The 24,706-nt window shown below is 41.0% G+C and overlaps 1 protein-coding gene across 1 annotated transcript; it reads right to left on the reverse strand.

The window, feature by feature from the left end:
• Positions 1 to 19: 19 nt before the first annotated feature.
• Positions 20 to 22,146, reverse strand: LOC131246700 (DEK domain-containing chromatin-associated protein 2-like). Its single transcript, XM_058247053.1, has 11 exons — positions 21,550 to 22,146; positions 21,436 to 21,469; positions 19,339 to 19,418; positions 19,047 to 19,106; positions 18,729 to 18,839; positions 18,559 to 18,639; positions 18,397 to 18,456; positions 9,988 to 10,729; positions 8,308 to 8,393; positions 8,187 to 8,217; positions 20 to 526 (listed from the first exon to the last, which is right to left on the reverse strand). The coding sequence occupies exons 1-11, from the start codon at positions 21,934 to 21,936 to the stop codon at positions 360 to 362; spliced, it is 1,839 nt and encodes a 612-aa protein (XP_058103036.1). The 5' UTR covers positions 21,937 to 22,146; the 3' UTR covers positions 20 to 359.
• Positions 22,147 to 24,706: the final 2,560 nt, after the last annotated feature.

A 24,706-nucleotide genomic window follows, 5' to 3' on the forward strand; every position in this document is an offset into this window, starting at 1 on the left:
ACATCCATTCTCTCAAGAATCAAACCAGTAAACAGATTTTTTTAAAAAGCTCCCTGACAGAGACCTGAAAAACAGTGAACTACTTGAGAATGAGAGATACATGTCTATTGTACAACACTGTAGAAGGGGAGAGAAACATGTCTATTGTACAATACCGTCAAAAAAGCATCCATCTGAATAGGTTATATAGACAGATACCTTGACCCAAATCAACGCCTACACTATGAAGCTGGTATTCTTAACTCTACACTCCCTACTCTACAAAGATTTGTTAGTGAGAAACTGAGCTACATACCTTGCATTTGCAAAGCCACAAGGACCCACATATATAGAACTATCGAAAATCCATCCCAGGAAAGCTAGTCATCACCATCCTTATCACCATCTTCTTCAGGATCTTCATTGGCCCCGTCGGCATTCTCTTCCTCTCCATCTTCTTCGTCGTCTGTCATGTTGTTTATAACTTCTTCTATGATGCTTTTTACCTCGACCTTTTTATGCATCAGATCCATTTTGAAATGGTCCCCTACAAACGAAAAGTTTAACACCTTATGTTAATAGACCATGTTAAAAATTACAATTGTGGGGAATAATTCCAAGGCAAAATTTTGCAATTCGTGAGGGAAAAAAAAAAGGTGATAATTTATTCTGACCCCAAAAAAACAGAAGAAGAAGATGGTTTTATTGGGAAAAAGAAAAAGAAAAAGAAGGAAAAAAAAAAGAAGCAAAGACAAGAAATCAACACTAGAAGCAACTACAAAACCCAAGGGACCTTCAATCTATCGACTGAAAATGCAAGAAATGCAATTGGAATTTGCAAGATATTGGTTATTTGAAACACGTTTAACAGATTACACAGAAACGGCAGACAGAAATATCCTTCAAAGACTTTTATTTAGTTTTCATCAAAAATTCATTCCCACGTGACTAAAATTATGGAGTTGAGTCAATTCAGTCAAGTTCTAAACATAGTTCAGAAACCCAAAACTCGACAAGACTAAATGTCCAGCTGAGTAAGGTACACTGGAAGACTCCTCTGAATTCGATATTTAATAATTGAATAAATAAGATTTTTTTCCCTTTTGGAGGAAAAAAAAGAAGGAAGAATTCTTTATTAATCATGGATATTTAATATCCTGACTATAAAATTTTGAATATAAGAACATAGATGCATTGCACAGCTTGATGATAGAATAGTTGGTTCCTCATGTTGAGGTGGGTGGGTTCAAATCTCATACAGAACCTGCTACTTTTTTCAAAAAAATGATCACCCAGTGACTCGGTTCAGGTCATGCCAAGTCACATTGAGTCAACCAAGTCAGCAAGCCAACTCGACGAGTCTGACCAAGTCGTAACTGAGTCAAGCTCACCAGCATGTTTCTAGGTAATTCAGCTCAGAATCTCATCGAGCTGAGTTGACTCAGCCAAATTTTGAGTCTAGAACAATGGTTTTGAGTCGGCTCAATGAATTCTCAGAGATATGGTGGTAATTAATCAACAAACAAAAACATCCCAGCATGTCAATCCAGATCATCCAAATCATGATGTACACTGCAGAAGATAACACAAAAACCACACTGATAGAACTAGCTTAACCAACAAATTTTGCTGATTGGACAAGCGCTGTCAACAGATTTCACATTTAGCCATCTCGGGGATGATCAACTGCAATACATTTTTGAAATTTGGAATGTCGTGCAAGTTGATCCCTTAACCTTCCATAGTGGTGGGATTAGCTGAACACCATTATTAAAAAGTGTCTTATTAATATAGCATTCAACCAAGTGCAATTATTTGACAAGTTCCAACCGCAACAGTCTGTTTTGACCTGAGTTACACCAGGCCAGTGGTCGATAAGTTGCAAACATTAACTGTAATGCACCACCAGAATTGGCCATACAAAAATATTTCATCACAAGCTAAGAAAAATCAGTCTGAAAAAATAAAGCACATTCATCGTAAATCGTATTTCTTGCAGTGAGAAACTGCTCAAGTTATGGAAGAAGACGTTCATACCACCGAAAAGCATCGTAAATCTTCAGTAGCGATAACGGAAGATAAAAGACGACATAACTCTGCTCTTCAGAAGGACATCGACTCAGAGAAGACAGGTTTCGAATGGACGAAGGTGGTTGGAAAATCACAGGCAAAACCCACAAGGAATGGCAAATACGACTCGTTCCCTACCTTATATGTCAAAGGATATCCACACGGCTGGTTTCCATTGAACCTCGAGAGAGTGTTCGGTAGGGCAGGAGTAGTCATGGACGTTATCATGCCCAGGGATAAGAAAACTGGCGACTATAGGGGTTTCGCCCTTATCAGGATGAGTTTCGAAACGGAGCTGGCTCGCGCAATCCAGATGTTACATGGTCAAAGCTTCGGGGGAGAAAAGATGCTAGTGCAACGAGCCAGATTTGGGCCGGAAAGAAATATCAAAAGGTTTACTTCTAGACCTCGAGCCGATATCAATGGTAATCCCACCCCTTCTCCTTGCCCTGGCCTTAAATCTACCTCCTTCAGGGACGTGATCCTTCGTTCCCCCCACCTCGAGCAAACTTCTACAGAACCGCCATCATCCACTTCTGCTCCCCTCGGCTCACCTACCCCGCAACCGCCAATGATCAATATTCCTGATCCTCCTAATGTTATTCGTATCAACTCTAACATCCTCCTCATAGCAAAGGAGGCGTTGAAGGATACGGTTATCGTCCTCACTCACGATGACGCCACCATCAACCGCCTCTATGACTAGATCGACAGCTGCACTAACATCCAAGCAAGCTCATTCAGTCTTCGGCCAATAGGATTCAATGAGGTATGGGTGAAAGGTGAACTAGGCGTCAGTTTGGACCCACTTCTTATGGCAGGTGCAATTCATAGGGATGATCTGGTCAGGGGAGTCATTCCCTTAAACGAATTCTTAGTGTTTGGTTTCGAGGAGATATGGATCCTCATCTGGGGGGTACCCTTGGAACTCTGGAACGATCAACGATCGTTTTTTCCATGATGTTGCATCGCGGTTGGGATCACTTGTTGAACTCGACCTGAAGACCAGCAGAGGAGTAGAGATGGGGGTGTTACGTTGTTGTATTCGGATGAAGAAAGGTCTGCCTCTTCCCTCCTCAGATCTTGATTTACGCCAATGATAGATCCATTGAGCTTCTCGTCCAGAGAGAAGATCCGTCCTCTCCCCTTCCGCGCTGGGGGGGCATCTGGAGGAACAAGACCCCTCATCACCGGCCAGAGGGCCACTCAGCCCGAGCTAGTGTGGAAGATGATATCCGTCTTTGGTGCACTCACGGAGCACCAATGATTTCTTCAAGGGAAGGTGGAGACATTAACTCTACTACTGCGAAGCGTAAGTCCATCCCTCCACGTGGCAAGCGCCCTGACGGATTTTCGCCTCGAGCCGCACCCTCGGTTAGTCCGCCTGACCTCATCACACATGGCAAGACGAGCTGTTGCATAGACGCCACTCCTCTTAATCACGATATGGCAGTGGCCCATCCGTCGAGACCATGTGGTGACTGCGCATGTTCGACTTATTCTCCCATCCTTACACCTGTCCCCCACCAATCAAACATCGGCAAGTGACGACAACACCTCTCCTTTCGATCTCAACCGGACACCTGTCCACCCTAACCCCACCCTTCCTTCTCAGTCACTCCCTTAGTCCTTACCCTTAGATTCGAGTATCTTTCTGCAGATGGTGGTTACCAGCCCCATCAACTCTGGTTTCTCCAACAGAGGCTATCAATTGCAACTGGTTCCATTCGACACCTCTACTGATCCTCACCTTCAAGAAGATCTCTTCATCTATTCGCCCTCCTCCCTAGCATCTCCCACATCGGACTGCTTCTCTCTGTCGTTCGAGGGATCTGATCTCAATCTCCTATCTCTCTTCCAGAAGCAACCAGGATCAGGCGTCATTATCGCAGAACCCCTTCAGACGAGAACAGCCATCTCCGAAGCCGAGTCAACAGAGAAAGAACAAAGGGTCATGCTGAGTAAGAAGATGCAGAGAAAGAAGTGGATTCGGGATGCCATAGGTCATATTGGCAGATTATTGGGTCTTTCTTTTGGCGATCATCCCAAGGATTACCTAGCCCTATTTCAGTGTGTTGAGAATAGGGGTCGTCTATTGGATCCATATAGATCCTCTCAGAAAAAATCTCAAAGGGGCAGAAGGAAATGAGAAACGAAGCAGGAATTGATCAGAATAGATTCCATCTCGGCTATCTCGATCAATTCTGGGAATCAGGGACAGCGGGGAAGTGAGGTTCCCCCATGAAGATCTTATCTTGGAATGTTCAGGGGTTGGGGTCCAAACAAAAAAGGAGACTAATCAAGTCTACCTACAGCAGGAGCAACCCTCAGATAATATGTCTGCAGGAAACCAAGGTAAGAGCGATGGACGATAGACTCAAGTATTCCATTTGGAAAGCTACGGATGCCAATTGGGTGATTAAGGAAGCTTCGGGAACTTCTGGTGGCATTGCCATTGCCTGGAGAACCGCGTATTGGTCCCTGATTCAAAGCTCAGTGGGCTCCTTTTCTCTCTCAACTACCCTTCGAAACAGCATATCGGGCTCTGATTATCTCATTTGTTCAGTCTACGGACCCACCATCAACAATCTAAGGAGCGACTTCTGGAAAGAATTATCTTCTGTTCGTCAGAATTTCAACAGCCCTATATGCTTTGCGGGGGATTTCAACACCATCAGATTCTCGACCGAGAAGTCTTCTAGGAATCTCTCTCTCTCAATTGGCTACTTTCTCTGATTGGATCAACAATAATAACATGATCGACCTCCCCCTCTCAGGTTCTCGATTCACTTCGACGAACGGGAGGTTGAATCCAACCTTATGTAGATTGGATCGTTTTCTTATCTCCAATGAATGGTTGAACCTTCAGCCTTCCTCCTTCCAGTCGATTCTTCCCATGACAACTTCTGACCACTAGCCTTTGCTCTTGTCGACTAAGGAGGTGGACTGGGGCCCGAAGCCTTTTTGTTTTAACTTTTCTTGGCTCCATGTGACAGGATTTAAATCTATGGTAGTTGATTGGTGGACAGAAGCTCAGCACCAAGGTTTTGCGAGCCACAAACTTTCTTGCAAATTGAAGTCCTTGAAAGACAAACTCAAGCTATGGTCCAAAGAGGAAAATCTCAGATCGGAGCAGGAGTTGGCCTCGATTCTTACGCAAATCCAAAAGATCAACTCCCAAGCGGAAAGCACTCCTATGTCATCCTAGATTCTGGCAACCAGAGTCTGCTTAGTTCAAGCTTTGTTAGCAAAAATCTACCATCAGAAATTTCCTGGAAGCAGAAAGCCCATGCGAAATGGGTCAAGGAAGGTGACAGGAATACCAGATATTTCCACAATATTGCTTCGATTCAAGCTAAGGTTAATCGCATCAGCTGTATCACTTTAGAAGGGCAATGGACTGACGACAGAGATACGATCACCAAATCAGCGATTTCCTTTTTCCAAAATGTTCTTCAGAAAGAGAGATGGGACAGACCGTGTTTAGACAATCTTTCTTTCAAAACCATCAGTGACGAAGATAGTAAGTTTCTGGAATCCCGATTCTCAATGGAAGAAATCCACATTGCGGTGATGGAGTTACATGGCGACAAATCCCCTGGCCTAGACGGCTTCCTCATCTTCTTCTATCAGGTGTTCTGGGACCTCCTCAAGGAGGAACTTTTGGATTTCTTTAATAAATTCTTCAAAAGAGGGAGACTTTCAAGAAATATCGGTGCCACTTTTATCGCATTAATTTCGAAACACCCGGGGGCTGCTCGGTTCAAGGAATACAGGCCTATCAGCCTCATTGGCAATTTGTACAAAATTCTGGCTAAGATGCTCGCCAACAAATTGAAGAAAGTGATTGGTTCAATTATTAGTCCTAACCAATGTGCGTTCATCCCTGGACGACAAATTACAGATGCTGCCCTCATCGCCAATGAGTGCCTTCATTCCGCCTATCTATCGAAGAAGAAGTACATTCTCAGTAATCTGGATATGGAGGAGTATGATCATGTCGAGTGGGAGTTCCTTCTCTATCTAATGAAGCGAATGGGATTCGGAGATCACTGGAGAAAATGGATCAAGGAATCATCAGTTCCGCTTTCTTTTCAGTCATTTTAAATGGTTCCCCGAAAGGTTTTTTCAAAAGTTCGCGCAGTCTTAGACAAGGCGATCCCCTCTCCCCTTTCCCCTTCCTCATCATCAGTGAAGCCTTATCTGTCATGATTCTAAAAGCTCAATCGGAAGACATATTCAAGGGAATTCAAACGAAAGGTGTCAAAGATCCGATATCCCACATCCAATTTGCGAACAACATCCTTATCTTCTCCCAAGCAACGACTGAATCCGTTGCCAATCTACGTACAACGATCAGATGCTTTGAAGCTGTAGCAGGGTTGAAGGTGAACCTATCTAAGTCCAAAATATACGGGGTCAACTTAGACGACCAGGAGACGTTAGTTCTTGCCAACCTTTTGGGTTGTGCTTTGGGATCCTTACCAGTTGTTTTTGTTGGTCACCCTTTAAGCATTGGACAACCCAAAAAACAACAATGGGAGAGAGTTCTTCACAGATTTCGTTCCCGTTTAGCTGGATGGAAGAGACGCTACCTTTCCATTGGTGGCAGACTCACGCTAATCAAAGCAACGCTTTCCAATCTCCCCACCTACTATATGTCCCTTTTTCAGTGCCCATCCTCGGTCCTTAAATCCATTGACACGCTTAGGCGAAATTTCCTCTGGAGCGGTTTAGAAGACAGGAAGAAGTTCAATCTCATGAAATGGAGGGAAGTTTGCAAGCATTTTAAAGATGGCGAAGCTGGTATCAAAGACCTCAAGCTGATGAATCGGGCCCTTTTAGGTAAATGGATTTGGAGACTTGGTTTAGAAAAGGACAGTCTTTGGAATAGTATTATTAAAGGTAAATATGGGAGTTCGAAAGGTGGCTGGTGGACGAATGACTCATCTTCTTACAGGGTGTCAGCGATTTGGAGAGGAATCAACCGCCTAAAAGAGGAAGTCATCCACCTAATTACTTTTGAAGTGGGCAGGGGAGGCAGCATTAGGTTCTGGCATGACACTTGGCTTGGGGACATGCCTCTGAAGGATAAATTCCCTCCAATATATCGGGTGGCGAATAACAACAATAATTTCATCGTTGAAAATTATTCCCTGGTAGATGACAAGGTTATTTGGAATATCCCTTGTAGAAGGAACCTTCACGACTAGGAAATTGATCATTATGTTCAACTGATGCAGCTTCTTCAATCTATTTCCCTTAACCAGGACCGCAACACAGCATCACGTGGAAAGTAGACAAATCTTCACTTTTCACGGTGAGGTCTTTCTTCAAAATTTTATCAGCCAACAATGGTGTCGCCCCCTCTCAACATCCCCATTTCATTTGGAAGTATGCTGCTCCTCCAAAACTCCAGGTATTCGGATGGTTGGTGGGGAACAACCGAATTCTCACCCTCGACAACCTTAGGAAACAAGGAATGATTCTGCCGAATGTCTGCTTATGCTGCATGTCCGCTGAAGAATCGGTGAACCATTTACTGATCCACTGCCCTTTCGCCTATTCTGTCTTGCTTCAAAATTAGCTGATGTTTTCCGAGGGACGTGGACACGCTCCTTAAAGCCTAGCATGGGGTCAGATTAGGCAAATTCAAATCAAGGATCTAGCGGAGCGGTATTTTGGTGGTTTGGTGGGCTCTTTGGTTAGAAAGGAACAAAAGATGCTTTCAGAATGACGCGAAACCCTCCCTCTTAGTCTCTTCCTATGTTTTGTATCTCTTTACTGATTGGATATCCCATAGGGAAGGGACCAATGTTGATCTTTCTTTTCTTCTGTCGTAAGGGTCTGCCATCTCGGCAGATCCTGTTTTGTTTTTTGCCTTCTTATTAATGCTAGTTATCTTTCAAAAACAAAAAAGTAAAAAATCTTCAAAAGCTAAAAAGGCTTCTGAAGTAGCCAATTTACAGTAGATTACATCACTGGGAAAGAAATCACACAAAACAATGCAAATGTCAGCATGAGCAGTAGATTACAACACTCTACAAACCCATACAAGTTCATCAATTTGGCATGTCACATTCAAGCAATGTATTAGCAAGAACTGTTACAAACTACTAAGGTGACAGTCATCTTACCTAGTTGCCTGAGAATATCTGACAAAGTTGCCTGCATTTCAAACAGTTGGGGGTTGTTGTGAACAACATAGCAAGCTAAAAAGAATACATTCATTAAAAATCACTGTTACAGATTACTCACAGTATTGAAATCCACTTCTTTTAAAATATCGCCAACAACAGCCAGCATCTCTTCTCTGCTGGGCTCACGCTTAGCCTTTCCTTTTCCTAAATCATCAAAATGAAAAGTTTCAGAACAAACAATTTGCATTTCCTGCTCAAAAAAAAAAAAAAAACAGAATGGCAATCTTCTAAGTTTCCGTTTCGGCAAGAAATATGACATGCGCTTTTGGAATGCTATGTTTGACTGAAAGTGAAATGACTTGAGATAATCCAGTTTAATCAGGAAGAAATGACAGAAAATAAATAATGTTTGAAGCTGTCAAAGTGTAGCTGTAGTTCTTTTCAAGTTCCATATGTAGTAAGATTATTATTTGGGCTGAGTGTGGGTTGTCAATGTCTTCAGGTGGGGTAAAATGCCAACCCAATAAGAAATTGAGTTGAGTCAAACTTGAGCAAATTGGAAGAAATGACAAAAAAATTGAATCCAGGTCATTCAGTTTAATCAGGAAGAAATGACTAAACAAATAATGTTTCAAGCTGTTCAAAGTGTAGTTGTAGTTCTTTTCAAGTCCAATATGTAGTAATATTATTAGGGCTGAGCTCGGGTTGGATTAGGTTCAGGCAGTCAAGGTCCTGGGGTGGAGTTAGGGTTGGAAAAACACAAACCCAATTTGAAATTGAGTTGGGTTCGGGTTGAGCAAATTCAGAAAAGATTAGGTCAGGTTGGGAATAATCACAGGAATTTGGGACGGGTAGAGTTGGGTCAGTTTAGGGTTGAGCATAGAGGAATTCAGGTTGGGCACCTCAGGTTGCAATCCCGATCTGGTTGGCTAGGATGTTTGGTTCTCCTGAGGTCAGGTCAGGCTCAGGTTGAACCTCAACCCAATCCAACCAAGTTGCACCCTATATGTTAGGCAATCTGGGGCCCAGGTTCTCGTTGTGAATGTTACATGTGAAGAAATTTTGAAGCTGATGATTTCATGTTTACTCGATTAGTTACTGTGGTTCGATTGGTAAATCCAAAGGCACATATATACTTCCAGTTGTTTCTTGATTGAATTAAAAATCCACTCAAGCTTCATCTACTCAGCAAGAAATGAGTTTTTCTCTTGTGATGCAAATTTTTTTATCCAAACAATGGATATTTAACAAATGAAGCCTCATGTTTACTAGATTAGTTACTGTGGTTCGATTAGAAAATCCAAAGGCACATATAAAGCTAGAATGTTCTATAGCATTTCTTTCTTACTCTTTCATTTTAATTTATTAACAGGCAAATATGAAATGGTTGTGGCAACAAATTCCTTCAACCACAAAAAGGAGAAGAAATCTTAACTTACAATAGACTCTAATTAAAATGAATGTCGCAAAAAACATAAAGTTGAAGTACTTCAATCCTCTTCCCAACAATTTCAGCATAAGAAATTCTCAAGTATTCATAAAAAATAATTTAAAATAGAAAAACACCTTACTCCCCCTCTTCGCTCTCCCTCTGTTAGTGTCAGAGTGGGTGTGGGTGTGGGTGTGTGTGTTCGAGAAAGGGAGAGAGACTGAAATGTACAAGATGAAAATTATCAAATGCAAAAGCATATGGAAAGTCTGCAATTAGGTTCCTTCAAATGATTGAAACTTAAAGACCAAATATACAATCTAAATGTGCAAGAGTTGATATGCTCTAAAGAAAGGAACTAGAAGTTACCAGTTTTCTCCTTAGCAGAAACCTTTGCCCCAGATTTGGTTTCCTGCTTCTTTGGTGCCTTCTTCTCTTTGGCCGATGAACTCTCAGTCTCCTGGCTTTTCTTTTTAGCCTCTTTATTTGGTTTGCTCAACGTCTTAGATTTGGAAGTTGAAGTTCGGCCAGAAACACTGTCATCAACCGAAGAACCCTTCTTTGAAACAGTTTTTGGAGGGCCTTTAACAGATTTTGCAGGAGAGGCTTTTGTAGCTTTTTCCTTTGTCTTGGCTGCAGAGACCTTTGACTGCTTCTTCGAACCTTTTTTGCTTTCTGCAGGCTCCTTGGGTTCAACTTTTTCCTCGGACTCACTCTCCACACGATCACTATCTTCTTCCTTTACCCCATGATCTTCATCAGAAGAAGCAACTTTCTTTGAATGAACTTTCACAGATTTTGCAGGGGTAACCTTTTTGACAGTAGTAGCTTTTTCTTTCGCCTTGGCCACTGAGCCCTTCTTCCGATTCTTAGTAGAACCTTTCTTCCTTTTCTCTTGTGGCTCTTGTTCGTCTTCATCTTCTGAAGATTCATCCTTCACACTTTCACTCTCTTCCTCCACAGCATTTTCTTCTTCTTCACCATCATCAGAATAAGCACTTTTGGTGCCTTCAGGCTCACCTTCATCTTCATCCTCAACTTTTTCACTGGACTTGGAAGAGCTCTTCCGCCCCTTTTTCACTTCAGAGACTTCATGGCTCTTTTTTGGCTTCTATATGCAGAAAGTGTGCACCCAAAAACACAACAAAATAGTGAATTAACGGTTCAGGACACATGGTAGAGACAGCAGTCAGCCCAAGATGTAACAAACAGTTTCAAGTCGGTCCTAAAAAATTAAAAGTAAATCAAGTCGTATCATATAAGAATTGAGACATAAATAATGAGGTTGTATTACTGGTTTATATCTTTAAGTTCATACACATAATTGCAACTTGAAATCCAAATACTGGAGCTTTCAAAAAGGCATGGATGCTGGAAAATTAAACATTTAAACCTGGGCCAGAAATACACCATGAGAAAAAGTAAAAAAGTAGTAGCAGAATTATAAGACGTTTTGAGGTCGGCACGTCTGAACAACTAGCACATAGGTCACCTGGGGTTGAAGGCTGCAACCTCATGTTTGCCATTTTAATAGATAGGGTACCAATGAGAAAAATGCCAGGTGGTAAGACAGTTTAAAAAGAAATAACATTTCAACAAAAAGGACCATAATCCACATTAAAACCATACTGGAAAACAACAAAATTCAATCATATCACTTTAAAAAAATTTGATGTAGAACATTGGGAGTTAACTTTAGCAGTAATGCATCAATGCTTCCAGAAATGGTAGTAACTGCAATAATGCGATAATGTTGTGATGTAGGAGTTGACATCGAGAAGAAAGATCAGTGCAGGGAACGAGAAGATCGACTTCCCGATCTGTGGCAGAAACCAAATAACTTGAAGATGCAGCGAGAAAGGATCGGGGAAGAAGCCAGAATCGAGAGAGCACTGAAAGAGCTGCTGGTAGAAATGTCTTCCAAAGCTACGCTGGAGAAAGCTCCTCTGTAGACTTTTCTGAAGATGATGGAGACTGGACCCCGGTCAAAAGAAGGGGAAACATCAACAACTATGAAGGAATGGCAAAGGTGAGTTCTCTGCAGGAACTTCCAGCCATTTCTGTCTAAAACTTCCTGGACAAATGGTTAGATTTAAATTTCTCCAGGGTTTTTGGCCGCTATGGGACTATCAAGGAGAAGGTCATTCCTAGGGCTCAAGGATTGTCGGCTGCCCAGGGGTTTCTGTTTGTTCCGATGAACAGCTCTTAGGAGGTGAGCCAAGCTACTGCAGGTCTTAAAAGGAGAAGTTGTGAGGGGAAAAGGCTTGGGATTTAGGAGGCAGCTAAGTGGTGAATCAGTTGGTGGGGCATGAGGAAAGGGGGAAGAAGAGGGGACCGGCAGAAGCAAAAGGGAATATGACAGAGGGACAGGGAAGTAGAGAATGGTGCAGCTAAGCCTTACAAAGATGCCGTGCTGGTGAAGCCTCTGGAGTTCTCATGAGGGAGGCAAAAGCAAAGGTTGGTGGGGTGGAGCCTTGTAGTTGCTATATGAAGTTAGGAACCTCAATAGCTGATCTAGGGCGTGGTTTGATCACTGTTGTGGACTAGGGGAAGCCAACTGGCTGCTGAGACCCCTCATCGACACAAAGGTGCAGGTTCTGTTGTACCAGGCCGAGAATGTGGAGAGGATTAGCGTTGCCAACCATTTTTTTAGGACTTGTAGCTTCTATCCAAAAATGGGGTAGAATATTCCATGTTTGGTCGGATTGATGAATAGTTACAGCTACGGGAGATGCTGCTAGAGTTGTGGTTCATGAAGCCATTTGTAGCTTCATGGTCTTGTTTTGAAGAGGTTATTGATGTTGATTTGGCGTTGGAATGTTGGGAGGATCTTAGAGTTACAAAAATGTGTGACAAGGAAGAAGAAGACCACTATTCCAAATTGGGTCCCAGTTGTGATCAACAATGAAAGTATTCCTGTTCAAATTGTCCCAGTTGCCTCGCGTGTTAGTCTCTTGGCCTCTGCAGCAACCTGCGTGGCACGGCACATGGAAGGCTACCATTCGCCTTCGTCCACTGACATTCTCACCTATAAATAGCACATTCTGCTCTTGAGAAATGACTTTTTTTACTATTGGGTTAAGGGAGAGAGAAAGAGGATCTCACCGAAATCCCATTTCTGGCCACCTAAATCCCATTTCCAGCCACTTACAGGTGAGAAACATTCTGGCACCCCTATTAACACCGAGAAAGGATCAACCAGAATATCTTCGGTGGAAAGACTGGTTCAACTTCTGGTGAGGCATGTCGCCGCCTGGAGAAAAAAAAAGAAAAAAAGAAAGAAAGAAAGAAAGGGAGGAGAAGACCCAAGTCCGTGGTCGGTTCGACCACCCCACGTGTCAACCAATCACCCCGCACTGCAATCCACCAGACCTCTATGAAAGCCCCCCAGGCCTTTGCCAGTCTTCTAGGCCTTTTGTAGCACTCGTTTAATGAACACTACCCTACCACTTACAAGAGTTCATCAGGATTCCAGTCAAGCTCTTGTCACTCCTTGTGTGCGCATTAAGCATACAATAGGGGATCTCAGCAACACGGAGCAATCACGATGTCTCATAGATTACCATGATACAAGTATTCTAATGTTCACCACTATCGTCACCCAAACCCTTAGAACTTGTTGACACAAGCTCTGATAGTAGCATTCATACCGTCAATTTTGCTACATATGTGCACCCATCTTTGAAACCCAATTAGCAACTATTACCCTATCTGCAGGGGATTACTTTATATAAACTATACATATGCAAAGCTTCAAAAACAAACCATCAAAACAAGTCATTGCCCTACTCATCTAAAACAATATCTATAGGCTAGACTGTTTGAGTTCAGAATCATAGTTAGTCTTCGAGAGGTTTGTCACAAAGCTTAGAGCTCAATTAGCGATTCAATGGTCGTTTGGCCCACAACCTAGAATAAAATGTCTTCCATTGTGTTCTGTTCGTATGTGCTTGTTTGTGTCATTTAGGAATGCTTACGAAATGCCTCTCCCCCAAACAAATAAAAAAGCACACAAAAACACACTCAACGCGAGTGCATGTTTCCTTGCATTAACAAATATCCTTCCTTGCCTCCCTAATGCCTTCTTGATACTCCTTTGAACACGTAGCACTGAGAGGACTCAGTGCTCTATGAGGGCATCGAATCGGAACTCATTTTTTGTGCATCGGCATTCCTCTTTTAACAGATACGAACAGAGGTCTGGTGCATATCATTTTCTGTGCATCGCCCAACGTGAAAAGAGGAATGCCAATGCACAGAAAATGAGTTCCAATTTGATGCCCTCATAGAGCATCGAGTCCTCTTAGTGCTACGCGTTCAAAGGAGTATCAAGAAAGCATTAGAGAGGCAAGCCAGGTCAAGTCAACACATCCCTACTTTCGACAGCTACAAGAGTGAGGCGGGACAACTTCCAAGTTTCAAATTAAGGGTGGTTCATTTGAAGCAGGAGAACTGAGCTAAACATGTGCCATGCCAATCCTCCGAGCTGAGGGCTATAGGCAGTCGCTTCAAGACACATGGAAGATGAGAGAAGAGAGGAGGGGATATGTTGGTGGTTCTAGATTGCTTCATGAGACTTATCTAGCAATCAGTGTTAGTTCAAAAGCAGCAAATGCGGACGTATGTCTAGGGTTGGAATTATTGGGAGTCTGTGATGAAAGTTCATCAATTTTTGCTACAAGTGGCTTAAGGAGAGATGTATCTCGTGCGACTCTTGGGACATGTTTATAGGCCAGTGTAGTGGTTCATGTGGATGAGAGTCCTCTCCACATATGCAACCCCCCTCCTTATGCCCTATTGCTTCTAATGGTTTCGTACTCTAGTCATTTCTCATCCAAGCTTTGCTCTGGTGATCTCCTATCCTCAGATAGTGAGTTCAATTGTAGGTTGATGATTTGTGATAGGGTCGAAGCTGACGCAGGGATGAACGTGATGAGGTCAAGCACCATCTTCCTCAAGAGGATAACTATTCCGAATCCACAAAATTTCTCGACTCCTCACAGAGGCTTCTCGAATCTACGAGAAAGAAAGCAAGCAAAATATAAAATAAATTCTATAAAATTCAAAATTGATTAATGAATGAAATAAACGAGTTCATAACCCTTTAAATAGGGATACCAAGCAATGGGAGAGAAATCAGAAGCAAACTACAACTCCTAAAATTCGCAACTTATTATAAATAGAAAACTCACTATTTATAAACGGTCATGATATCTGCTAGTGCGCAAGGTTTTCAACTAAAAATAGTAAGTGTCCTATTTGGCTTCACCAAGCTTTCTCCTAATTATTCTAAGCTCTTTTCACGTTGGGCGCAACTCCTAAAGCCCAACAGATGAAGAGTTATAATCAAACTAAAACTTACTATTTATAGTAAAAATGGAATTAAAATAGGAAAATGATCGTCGATCCAAGGGTATTTCGCAAATCTAGCTTGTGCAACCCGATGTAACAGGATTGGGTGGCTAAAGTAGCGCGTTCTACCCCAAAACCATATATTTTACACCCGATAACTCATTACAATTTGTGAGATACGCCCGATCTAAGGTCTGATAGTCCGGATCACTTCTATCGTCAACCGGGCCTTTTCTGATCCATCTTGGTCATGAAACTGTCTGCAACTCGCTCTTCATCAGAAGCTCTCACTATGGTGATGGCAGACATCTTTAATTGGGAGGTAGGATTACATTAATAAAAGTCACACTATCGAATGTACTCCTCTACTATATCTCTCTATTTTGTTGTCAGAATTCAGTCTTAGCAAGCTTGGAACAATTAAGATGGATTTTCTTTGTGAAGGTGCAGCGGATATCTTCCTAACATTTGTCTTTAGTGCATACATGATGCGAGGTTGGTAGACCACCTTTATATTCATTGCCCACTTGTTACCCATCCTTCAAAAAGATCCACCATTGATGATGGCATCACCCAAAGGTTTTTTAAGGGCCTTCTGAGAAAAAATGTCACACCCCTTCTGCAAACTCTGAAGAAATAAATTATTAACATTTTCTTTATCAACACAAGGCAGGTAAGGAACAATATGTCAATAGGATGTGTAGTTGAACTAGGGATGCTAAGATGGATGAGTGGCAGGATGACGAACAATAGAATTAGAAAGGAACATATTAAGGGGAACTTAAGAGTAGCATCCATAGGTCTAAGATGAGCTAAAGTAGACTTCCATGGTTTAGCCATATGCAATGGAGACCAAGATCCATGTCAATTAGAACAAGTGAGTTTATAGGTAGTAAGAAAGATTCGATGACCAATGGTCCAACTGAAGGTATGATCCTTGATAGAATGGAATGGCAGAACAGGATCCATGTAGTCTACCCCAATAAGTTGGTCTTAGAAGATGATGATAATAACCCCAACACATGACTACACAAATTATCTAGCATCAAGATTTTGGTAGCCATTGCTAAACAATAAAATTCCATAACCCACGTGGCACATGAAGTCGCCTAACTCTTAAACACTTGTATTTTAGGCATGTTCTGAATGAAGGCCTTAAACAAGCAGTATCAATGAGCACTAGCTCCAACAAATCATGGATACAGTTTTTCACTACTAAATGTGATTATCACTAATAATAAACCAACATATCATTAGTTCCTCAAGCATCCTAGTTTCAAAAACCCAAAGATTCTTCTAAATTCCAATGAGCATCCGCCTCCCCCATAGACTATCTTACAATGACCCTTAAAGGCCTCTTTCCTTGGGATCAATGCATTATAATCTCAACCAACATTGTGTCCAAGATACATCTCCCATCCATATATCTTCCCAAAAAAAAAAAAAAAAATCTCACAATCACATCCCGAATCATGCTTCCACAATAAAAGCACCTCAATCGCAAGTGTTCTACACAAAGTTGCCCTCCTTTTCCTTGATTGGTGTTTTCGAGTCTTTTGGGGTTATCCTAGCCATAGGGCTGGCCATTGTTATATTTCTAGTTTTATTTCTAGTTCTATAGATTTTGTTTAGGTTTCAGCCTTTTCTATTTTTTTTTTGTTTCTTTCTTTTTTGTTTTGTTTCTTGCTTGTTGTTTTGTTTTTCTTCTTGCCACAACCTAATAAAGTTTCATCTTTCCAAAAAAAAAAAAACATGGTGTCAAAGATGCATCTCCCATCAAGATATCTTCCCAACAATGGATTTTTCAATATCACAGTCCAAATCATGCGCCCTTTGCGAATATTTTATTGGCCCTTCCAATTCATCACCAAAGTTGCATATTTATTTCCAAACCTTGAATCTCTTTCCCCTATCCCATAATCATTGTATTCAACCTTTATCGCGTTCACCATATTCATTTAATATTATTACCCTAAATGGAGAGGAAGCTTCGTTTTCAAACCTCTCCACCACTAAGATAGCAATGCCCAATTACTCTCTTTGATTCTTCAGGATAAATGCCCCCGTCCTACAAAGATTTTTGTTCTTCACACCACCACATAAGGTGGATTATTTTTAAAGGAAACAAGAATTTATTGTCCCAGGCAAAAGCTTTAAAAAATACAATATGGATCTCCAAACTTGAAAGGGTTGACTATTCGTTCTGGCAAAACTCCTTTATACAAGAGGCCCAACCTATGACATCCATTTTAGCCCTTTTATATACATCCATATTCAACCCCTTCTTGTTTAACTCCCCTTAACTTCGGATTCTTTTCCCTTATCCATTGGTCATTGTATTCAATCCTTTATCACTCTCACTATATTTGTTCGATATTATTGTACTTACAAAGAGGAAGCTTCATTTTCAAAAACTCTCCACCACATAGATAATAATGCCCAATTACTCTCTTTGATTCTTGGACAACAATGCCCCCCACCCTCCAAAGATATTTGACCTTCATCACGCCACAATATGAAATTTGACTCCCCCCAAACAACCCTCTAAAAGAAAAACCATGCAACTCCAAATGCAATTTTAAAAAGTTGCATTCAATAAATCAACAAGTTTACAACTAAGGACTTATCACTGTGATATATCCATGATAAACCGAGATACCTCAATGGTAAGGATTCAACCTTTTTAAGTTGCAAGTTGCAACCCATACCTTTACTTCCCATCATCCATTCCTATACCCGCAATCATATTCTTTAAACTGACCCATGGCCATAAAACTTTCCACTTCTAAGCTATTAAAATCTACCTTTAATATTGTGACATAGCAAGAAGTGGATATTATTAATGGCCCAACCAATATAATGAGATGTTCAATTTATCATAGCTCATAAGCAACATTGTGCCAAAAATTAGCTGCAAAAAATGTGTCATCAACTCATTGTTGATCATGACAACTATTGAGATGTTAAACAAACAGAAATCATGACTCACAGGCCTTCAATGTTGTATCACATTTATGCTCCTCTTTAGTTGCAAATAATAAATTTTAAAAAATATATATACTTTTATAGTTATGCTACAAGGGTATTTGTCTCTTTTATTACTATGGATCATATAGTAATAATGTCCTTCATTCTTATCCTAGCATTGGTAATGGTGTTCCACAATCGAAGACTAGTTCAGATTATTACCCCTGAACCTCTTTGTCACATCTTTTTCATTTTATTTTTTTTCTTGTACTTCTTTTCATTGCTTCATCTCTTATCGTGGATCTACCACTCCCAACTATCTACAGAAATCAATGCATTATATACTAAGAAAAAACTGGAAATAAATCAAAATTTTCATTCAGGAGCATGATGCATGCAATAGCAGATCGAACACAGAAGATGTTGCATATTAGGATACTACTGAGAAGAAATAATAACCTTGGCTGGTGTTTCTACAACTGCCTCTCCTTTGGCATTCCTCTTACGCTTTTTACGTTTCTGATAAGTAAAATAATAAATATCATCAACCAGTAACCAAGCATAACACTTTTTTTAGAAGTATAAGCCTAACACAAATTATAATCTAGTATGTTGTAGAACCTGCTCTTTCTCTGCCAATAAGACTTCCGTTGTAGCATGAGGAGATTCCAAAAATTCTAATAATTTTACCGAGAGCTCTTCCTAAAAGAAGATTAAAGCCTGATTAAGTAACTTCTTTACAACGATAAACAGCACAGAAATTATTAAAGGACAGACCATCAGTCAACAACCTTCTTTGTAGTCGCTTTGTTAACAGGAATATCGAGCAAATCACAAAAATCCAATAATTTATCCTTCACGCATTTATCGAGTTTTTCCTTAATTTTTGCCCTCTGTTTTTCCTGCAGAGACAATAACCCAACTAATAAACAAGCTGTTGAAAGAAACATATATGTTAAGCCTAATGCAAACAATTATCAGTCTCGATACATCAAAAGGCTATATATACTCACATTACTTAATTTATATACATTCACTACAGTGGTATGTCTAAATCTGTAGAGGAATACTAAAAAGATAAAAGAGGCTTACTAGATGTATTACATTACCTCATCCTCATCCCACACAAAACCAGAAAACTGGGATATATTTCTCTTCATGTGATATTTCTGCAAAACAGATATGGTGATCATCTTCCAGTAAGAATTCAAGGATTCATACAGTAACAATCCATAAACCAGCAAACAACAAATGAGAGGAAGGCAGCATGAGCAGGGACTGTTTGAATAATAATAATAGTAGTAGTAGTAGTAGTAGAAATAGTAGTAGTAAGATAAGCCCAACCAGTACAAGATTCAAAATGAAGTCAAAACAGAGAAGCATAAGAAAAAGGAACTTCACAGTTGATCTCTTTCCAAAAAGAATTGTGTGGAGCATCTGTAGGCTGTCATCAGCTTTTCTCTTTGAAAACTTGAAGGCCACTGAAACAGTTCACAAGATCAAAAAACTTATGAACAGATTAATCTATGGTAAAAGTAAATAAAATAAAATTAGAATAAGATCAAGGCAACATTTTTTTAATAAAGAAAAACAAAAAGATTAATTTAAGGCTAATATTCTGGACAACTTAATTACTGCTAGAAATTCTGACAGTACATATGAAAGTAACTCACTATGAACAGGCTAAAATGTCATCAGATTGCATAGCTCACTAAGCAAATTAACTAAAAACATAAAGTTTTCACCTAGCACCTTAAGCAATTGTGTAATCCAGTTTCCAGACCAAATTACAGTTTATTAGTCTGGAAGAGAAGCTTAAAAACAATATGGCAACAATGCAGACCTTAAACAATTGGCAGTGTCTGTGAGAAGTCTTTGACCAAAAACGAAAGATTAATCTTTGTTTGTAGAAATGTTGAGGCAAGCTAAAACTTATATACAACTGAACAAATGAGCTTCAGTTTCAATTAAATTTAATTTCATCTTTCACAGAAAACTAATTTGCAAGTTTTCCCTCTTGGAAAGGTTCAATTTTATCGAGGACTTGTCCACTGCAGATTGGTACACAACCGTAATTATGCTGCTATATTGAAGAAGAGAAGCCCCTTGCAGAAATGAGAATCCTCACCTCAAGGGAAGAAAAGGGAGCTGACATTTGATTTCTCAAGTGATGAGTACAGGACAGTCATAACCACTGATCAACACTAATTGGGGGCCCACAATTAGATAGGTCATGATTGGCCCCACCATACAATCCATTATGGTTACCAAAAGATGGGCACATTCACAGTTGTATTTGGCAAAGAAAATTGCTCAGTGAGACATTGAAATTTTACTTATTGACATTTGATATCTTTAGAGTGCATATGAGACACTGCCTATTGCCAATTACCGAGACCCACAAAATGGAGGACAATTACAACCACTGAAACTTCCCATCAAAAACTAAAGAAGGGATCAATGATATCCAAGGTTAACAGACTCACCTGAGCTAACAACAAGTAGAAACTACATATAATTGTACTTTGGGGACCTTAAGGCATGTTTGGAAGCTTCAATGGCACGTGATAGGACAATGTTATCCGCTCCAATTCAAGTGAGATACTAAACAAAATGCATTAAGGAAAGCACCCCATCCAGAACATTTCGGATAAACCCAGATCACATCATTTTCAGATTCATATCCTTTGAGATAAAAAGGAATCCAAAAATTTTCAGATTCAACCCTGTTTACATTGGTCCTACCAGTGATTCTGCATTCTTGAACTTGTTTTGTGCACTCAACATTAAATGTGAAATAGGTTATCATATGACGCTCAGACAGAAACCAGATTTTCTTTATTGAGGAAACCATAATTGGCATCAGAGGATTCAGCGGAAATGCCCATCAAAGTGAGAAAAACTGCTCACCGATCATTTAAGAATTGTCAGGAGAATGCTGTAGAAATACCATGGCATTGTGTAACTAGAATCCAATGCATCCAACATTTCACAGTATTTTGCATAAAAATACAACAGTTAATTTTTATTTTTATTTTTGTTCAACAGCAATGCATGTTTCGCAATTAGTTGGTATAAGGCTTTGATGATGATGAAGAATAATGGATGTTTCACAACCTGGAAATCCTACAGGAATTCAAACACACAGAGATTGAAGAGATGAATATGAGGACATATGCCAGCACACCAGTCACGCGGGATCTGCATATATCGCCAAGTAGATCCAACCATGAATATGCCCTGCTACAAAGCAGGTCAATCCACTCATCAGGTGGGCCACACTCATATTCGAAAAAATGAACAGCTGCTTTGAGTGCACATCTCTCACACATGTGCTACATTGACACATGTGCCATGATCCAATTCTTTAATCCCTTGACGAAAATAATTCAAAAAACACATAAAAAGAAAGGGCTACAAAGACAACAGCTTTCGATTTTCTTAAGAAGGTTAAAGAGAAATTATCACAAGAAGAATGAGAAATTGAAAGAAAAGTACCATTCGGGATGTCTTTGAGCTGCATTCCGCGGCCCTGAAAACCAACTACTCCTCATAAACTCGAGAGCTCAAAAAAATACCAAAAAAGAAATTCAAGAACACTAAACACATTACCTTCTTGATAGACAAGGCCTTCCCAGCAGATGAACCCTTCTCAACTGACGCTGAATACCTCTCAACCCGCTTCCTATCCCGCGCTGGCCTCTCCAAAGGCGTAGCCGGCTCGACGGATCCCGACGCTCTCCTCTTCCTGACCTTCTTCTCTCCCTCTTCTCCCTCCGATCTCTTCAATACTTCCCCTTTCTTCCTCCCTCTCTTTTTACCACCGCCTCCTTCGACCTTCTTCTGCTGCTTCTCAACCTTCTCCTTGTCATCGTCCCCTTCTCCTCCTTTCTCCTCCTTCGATTCTCCTTCCTCTTCCATTTTCGCAGCAGCCGAAGCTCCGTTCTCTTCTCCTTCTTCTTTCTCTGGTTTTTTATCTTCTAGGGTTTCCGATTCCATGGAAGGGAATCCAATGAAATGAAAAAACAGATAGAGAGAGAGAGTGAGAGGGATAGAGAGAGAAACCCTAGTAAATGGCCTGTGACTGAAAACTGAGAGAGTTCTGCTTCCTGATGTATCTCTGGGATCCTTAACCTGCGCACCCGGGGTTGTTAACGTGCGCACCCCCCCGGTTCTCTTGTTTTTGTGTCGGAACGCTCTTTTGAAGTCCGAAGGCGGAGGAAATGGGTTTTAAATTGCGCGTGAGGTTCTGGTAGCCCGCGACTCGCAGCTACGTGAACCTGTGTTCCCGCGGGACGTTCATCGTCTACAGCACCTGTTTCTACGCAGCTGTGTAAAACACCTGGGCTCTGTATAGTCCATAATGTTTATATGTAAATCTACTCCGTCCATAAGGTGAGAAACATTATTTTAACCGTACATTAAAAATATAATCTTGATTAAAAACTATTATAGGCCACACCAGTGGGAAAAATGAAAAACCACTATTAAAACCTCTAACTTCACATGCTGTGGCCCGCCTGATATGGATCATTACGATTTTTGTAATTTCACTTAATCCTCACGACGCAGACCTGATTAACGGATTTGACTAAAGATACACATCATGGCGACTGCATAAAAACCAACCGTAGGCATCTCATCCCTATTGTTCCCTGTGGTGTGGCCCACGTTAGCCTTATATGTCACTGTTTTTGTTTTTACTGTCTAGAATCGGGGATAGAACATGATGGACGGAGTGGATATTAAATATACAGCATGGCGGGTCCACAAGCTTGCATGGTTTAAAACAGGTGTTTGACAGGATTCCGATCCATCTGCAGCGGACAAGCTGCCATCTGCCTCGGTTATACGGGCCGTTCATCCAATGGAACCACCGGAGATGCACGGCGATGTGTAACGAGACACCAAGCGATGAACTTGCTAGTAGAGGATGCATGGGGTTGGCTCCTAATGTCTAGTGCCGTTGTGGGGCCCGCGTGGTTGGCTTATTCGTGGTGACTCGACAACTGTGGGCAATCCATGGTAGGGTCCGCGAGATGAACGGTTCTGATTGCCGAAGGTGGGCCCCATTAGGAGGAGGTCCTGGAAACTACCAAGCGGGTGAGATCCTGCGGGGCACCTTCCTTTCGAGATCTGGATTTATACATAAAAATCCAGAGTGGATCCGAGAGAGCGGATTCCAACTGTAATGAAATAAGGGCGGGCAGAATAGGGTCCGTTTGAAATTTCATGCGAAATTAGGGCGCGCTGAGAGGGGCACGTGTGTCGCACGTGATAATTTTCATTCGTTTGTGTCATGGTCCCATCGCCTCCATTCGATCATAAAAAGTAGGGTCCACGGGGTGGATGGTCCAGATCTATAGGTCAGAATTGTCCAGTGGTTTGGATGTCCTATCAAAGTGATGCTTGAAAGGTATGATCAGTCCACATTGTGTTGTGACACGTGGAATGAACGGTGCAGACCAAGGTGGACGATGGAGGGTCCAAAATACTGATTGGACCTGTATGTCAGGTGGCATGGACCATTGATGACCATTGGCATGGACCTAATGTACGATCGGGGTGATTCTGTGGGAGAGAACGTTTGGGACCAGTGAGTGATCTGGTTTTTCAGTCAATGCAGACCGTCCAATCTATGAAAGGCTCGCCCATGAACTGATTATTTTGAGTGGGGCAAACCAAGGTGGACGATGGAGGGTCCAAACTACTGATTGGATTTGGCCAATCACTGGAACTCATCTTTACGATCAATTTGAAGTACTGTTTTATTGACCGTTGATCAAATTGCAAACGGCATTATGACCTGGCATAAAGAATCTACCCTGAGTCTTCAATTTCAGAGCTTTTGGCATGTTGATTAGGTTTTTAACACTCCAGACTAATACTACATTACTTCGGGCCATAAAAGAAACTACCAACGAAAGAACAACCTAAACCACGTTAAAGATCGAAGGCATGGAATTAACTGATAAAAAAAGAAGTCTGAGTGTTGTCATGGAGTGGGCCACCATGGATGTCAGCTATCAAGTGTGATAATATTACAATCTCAATAATTTAAAGAGCCTTAGTTTGATGAGTTCCATTAGCCCTTTAGATTTTAACTATTAGTTGGATTCTCGACCAAGGTCCTTTGGATGAAATAAATGCTTTCGTACATTCCATTTACCTTGGCCAATTTTAACGCAGGTTGATTTTGGTATAACTCAATAAGCAAAGCCATTTCTTGGAAAGTCTAATTTCATTCAACTTTATTTCATAACTCAATAACCTAAGGATTGTCAAGGTCCTTAGGTTAGGTTTGGTGGGAAATAACAACCTAATTTGAATTCAAGTTAGATCCATGCTGACCAATTTTAAGTTTTGTTAGATTGGATTGAGAAAAATCATGTGCATTTTGATCGTGTTAAATCAAGTTAAGTTAGATTAGGTCAAGTATGGAGGATTTTGAGTTTTTTGTTGGGTTTTATTAGGGTTGCATTGCTCCTAGGTTGACCCTCACCCTAACCCAAACATCGTTGCATCCCTCTTAGGGCTTGTTTGGGTAGTGGGATTAGAAGGGATTAGGTGGGATGGGATTCATCTGGTCCTGTGCCAATTCCACTCTATGTTTGGGAAGAATGGAAAAGCTTAGAATTAGAATAGATGGAATTGCATTGGGTCGCATGCCAATTTCACTCAATTTTAGTAAGTTGTGTAGGTCCCACCTTGATGCGTGGGCTATATCCACACTGTCCACCCATTTTTTGAGATTATTTTAGAGCGTGGG

Source organism: Magnolia sinica, chromosome 5 (genome assembly GCF_029962835.1).
Source record: "Magnolia sinica isolate HGM2019 chromosome 5, MsV1, whole genome shotgun sequence".
Taxonomy (NCBI): Eukaryota; Viridiplantae; Streptophyta; class Magnoliopsida; order Magnoliales; family Magnoliaceae; genus Magnolia; species Magnolia sinica.

Excerpts from the sequence above, each read along its gene's own strand:
- LOC131246700 (XM_058247053.1), bottom strand. The coding sequence starts at position 21,936 with ATGGAATCGGAAACCCTAGAAGATAAAAAACCAGAGAAAGAAGAAGGA. Across the intron at positions 19,419-21,435 it reads GCTCAAAGACATCCCGAATG|TGGCCTTCAAGTTTTCAAAG; the intron begins GTACTTTTCTTT and ends GAACTGTTTCAG. Across the intron at positions 18,840-19,046 it reads TTGTGTGGGATGAGGATGAG|GAAAAACAGAGGGCAAAAAT; the intron begins GTAATGTAATAC and ends TTGTCTCTGCAG.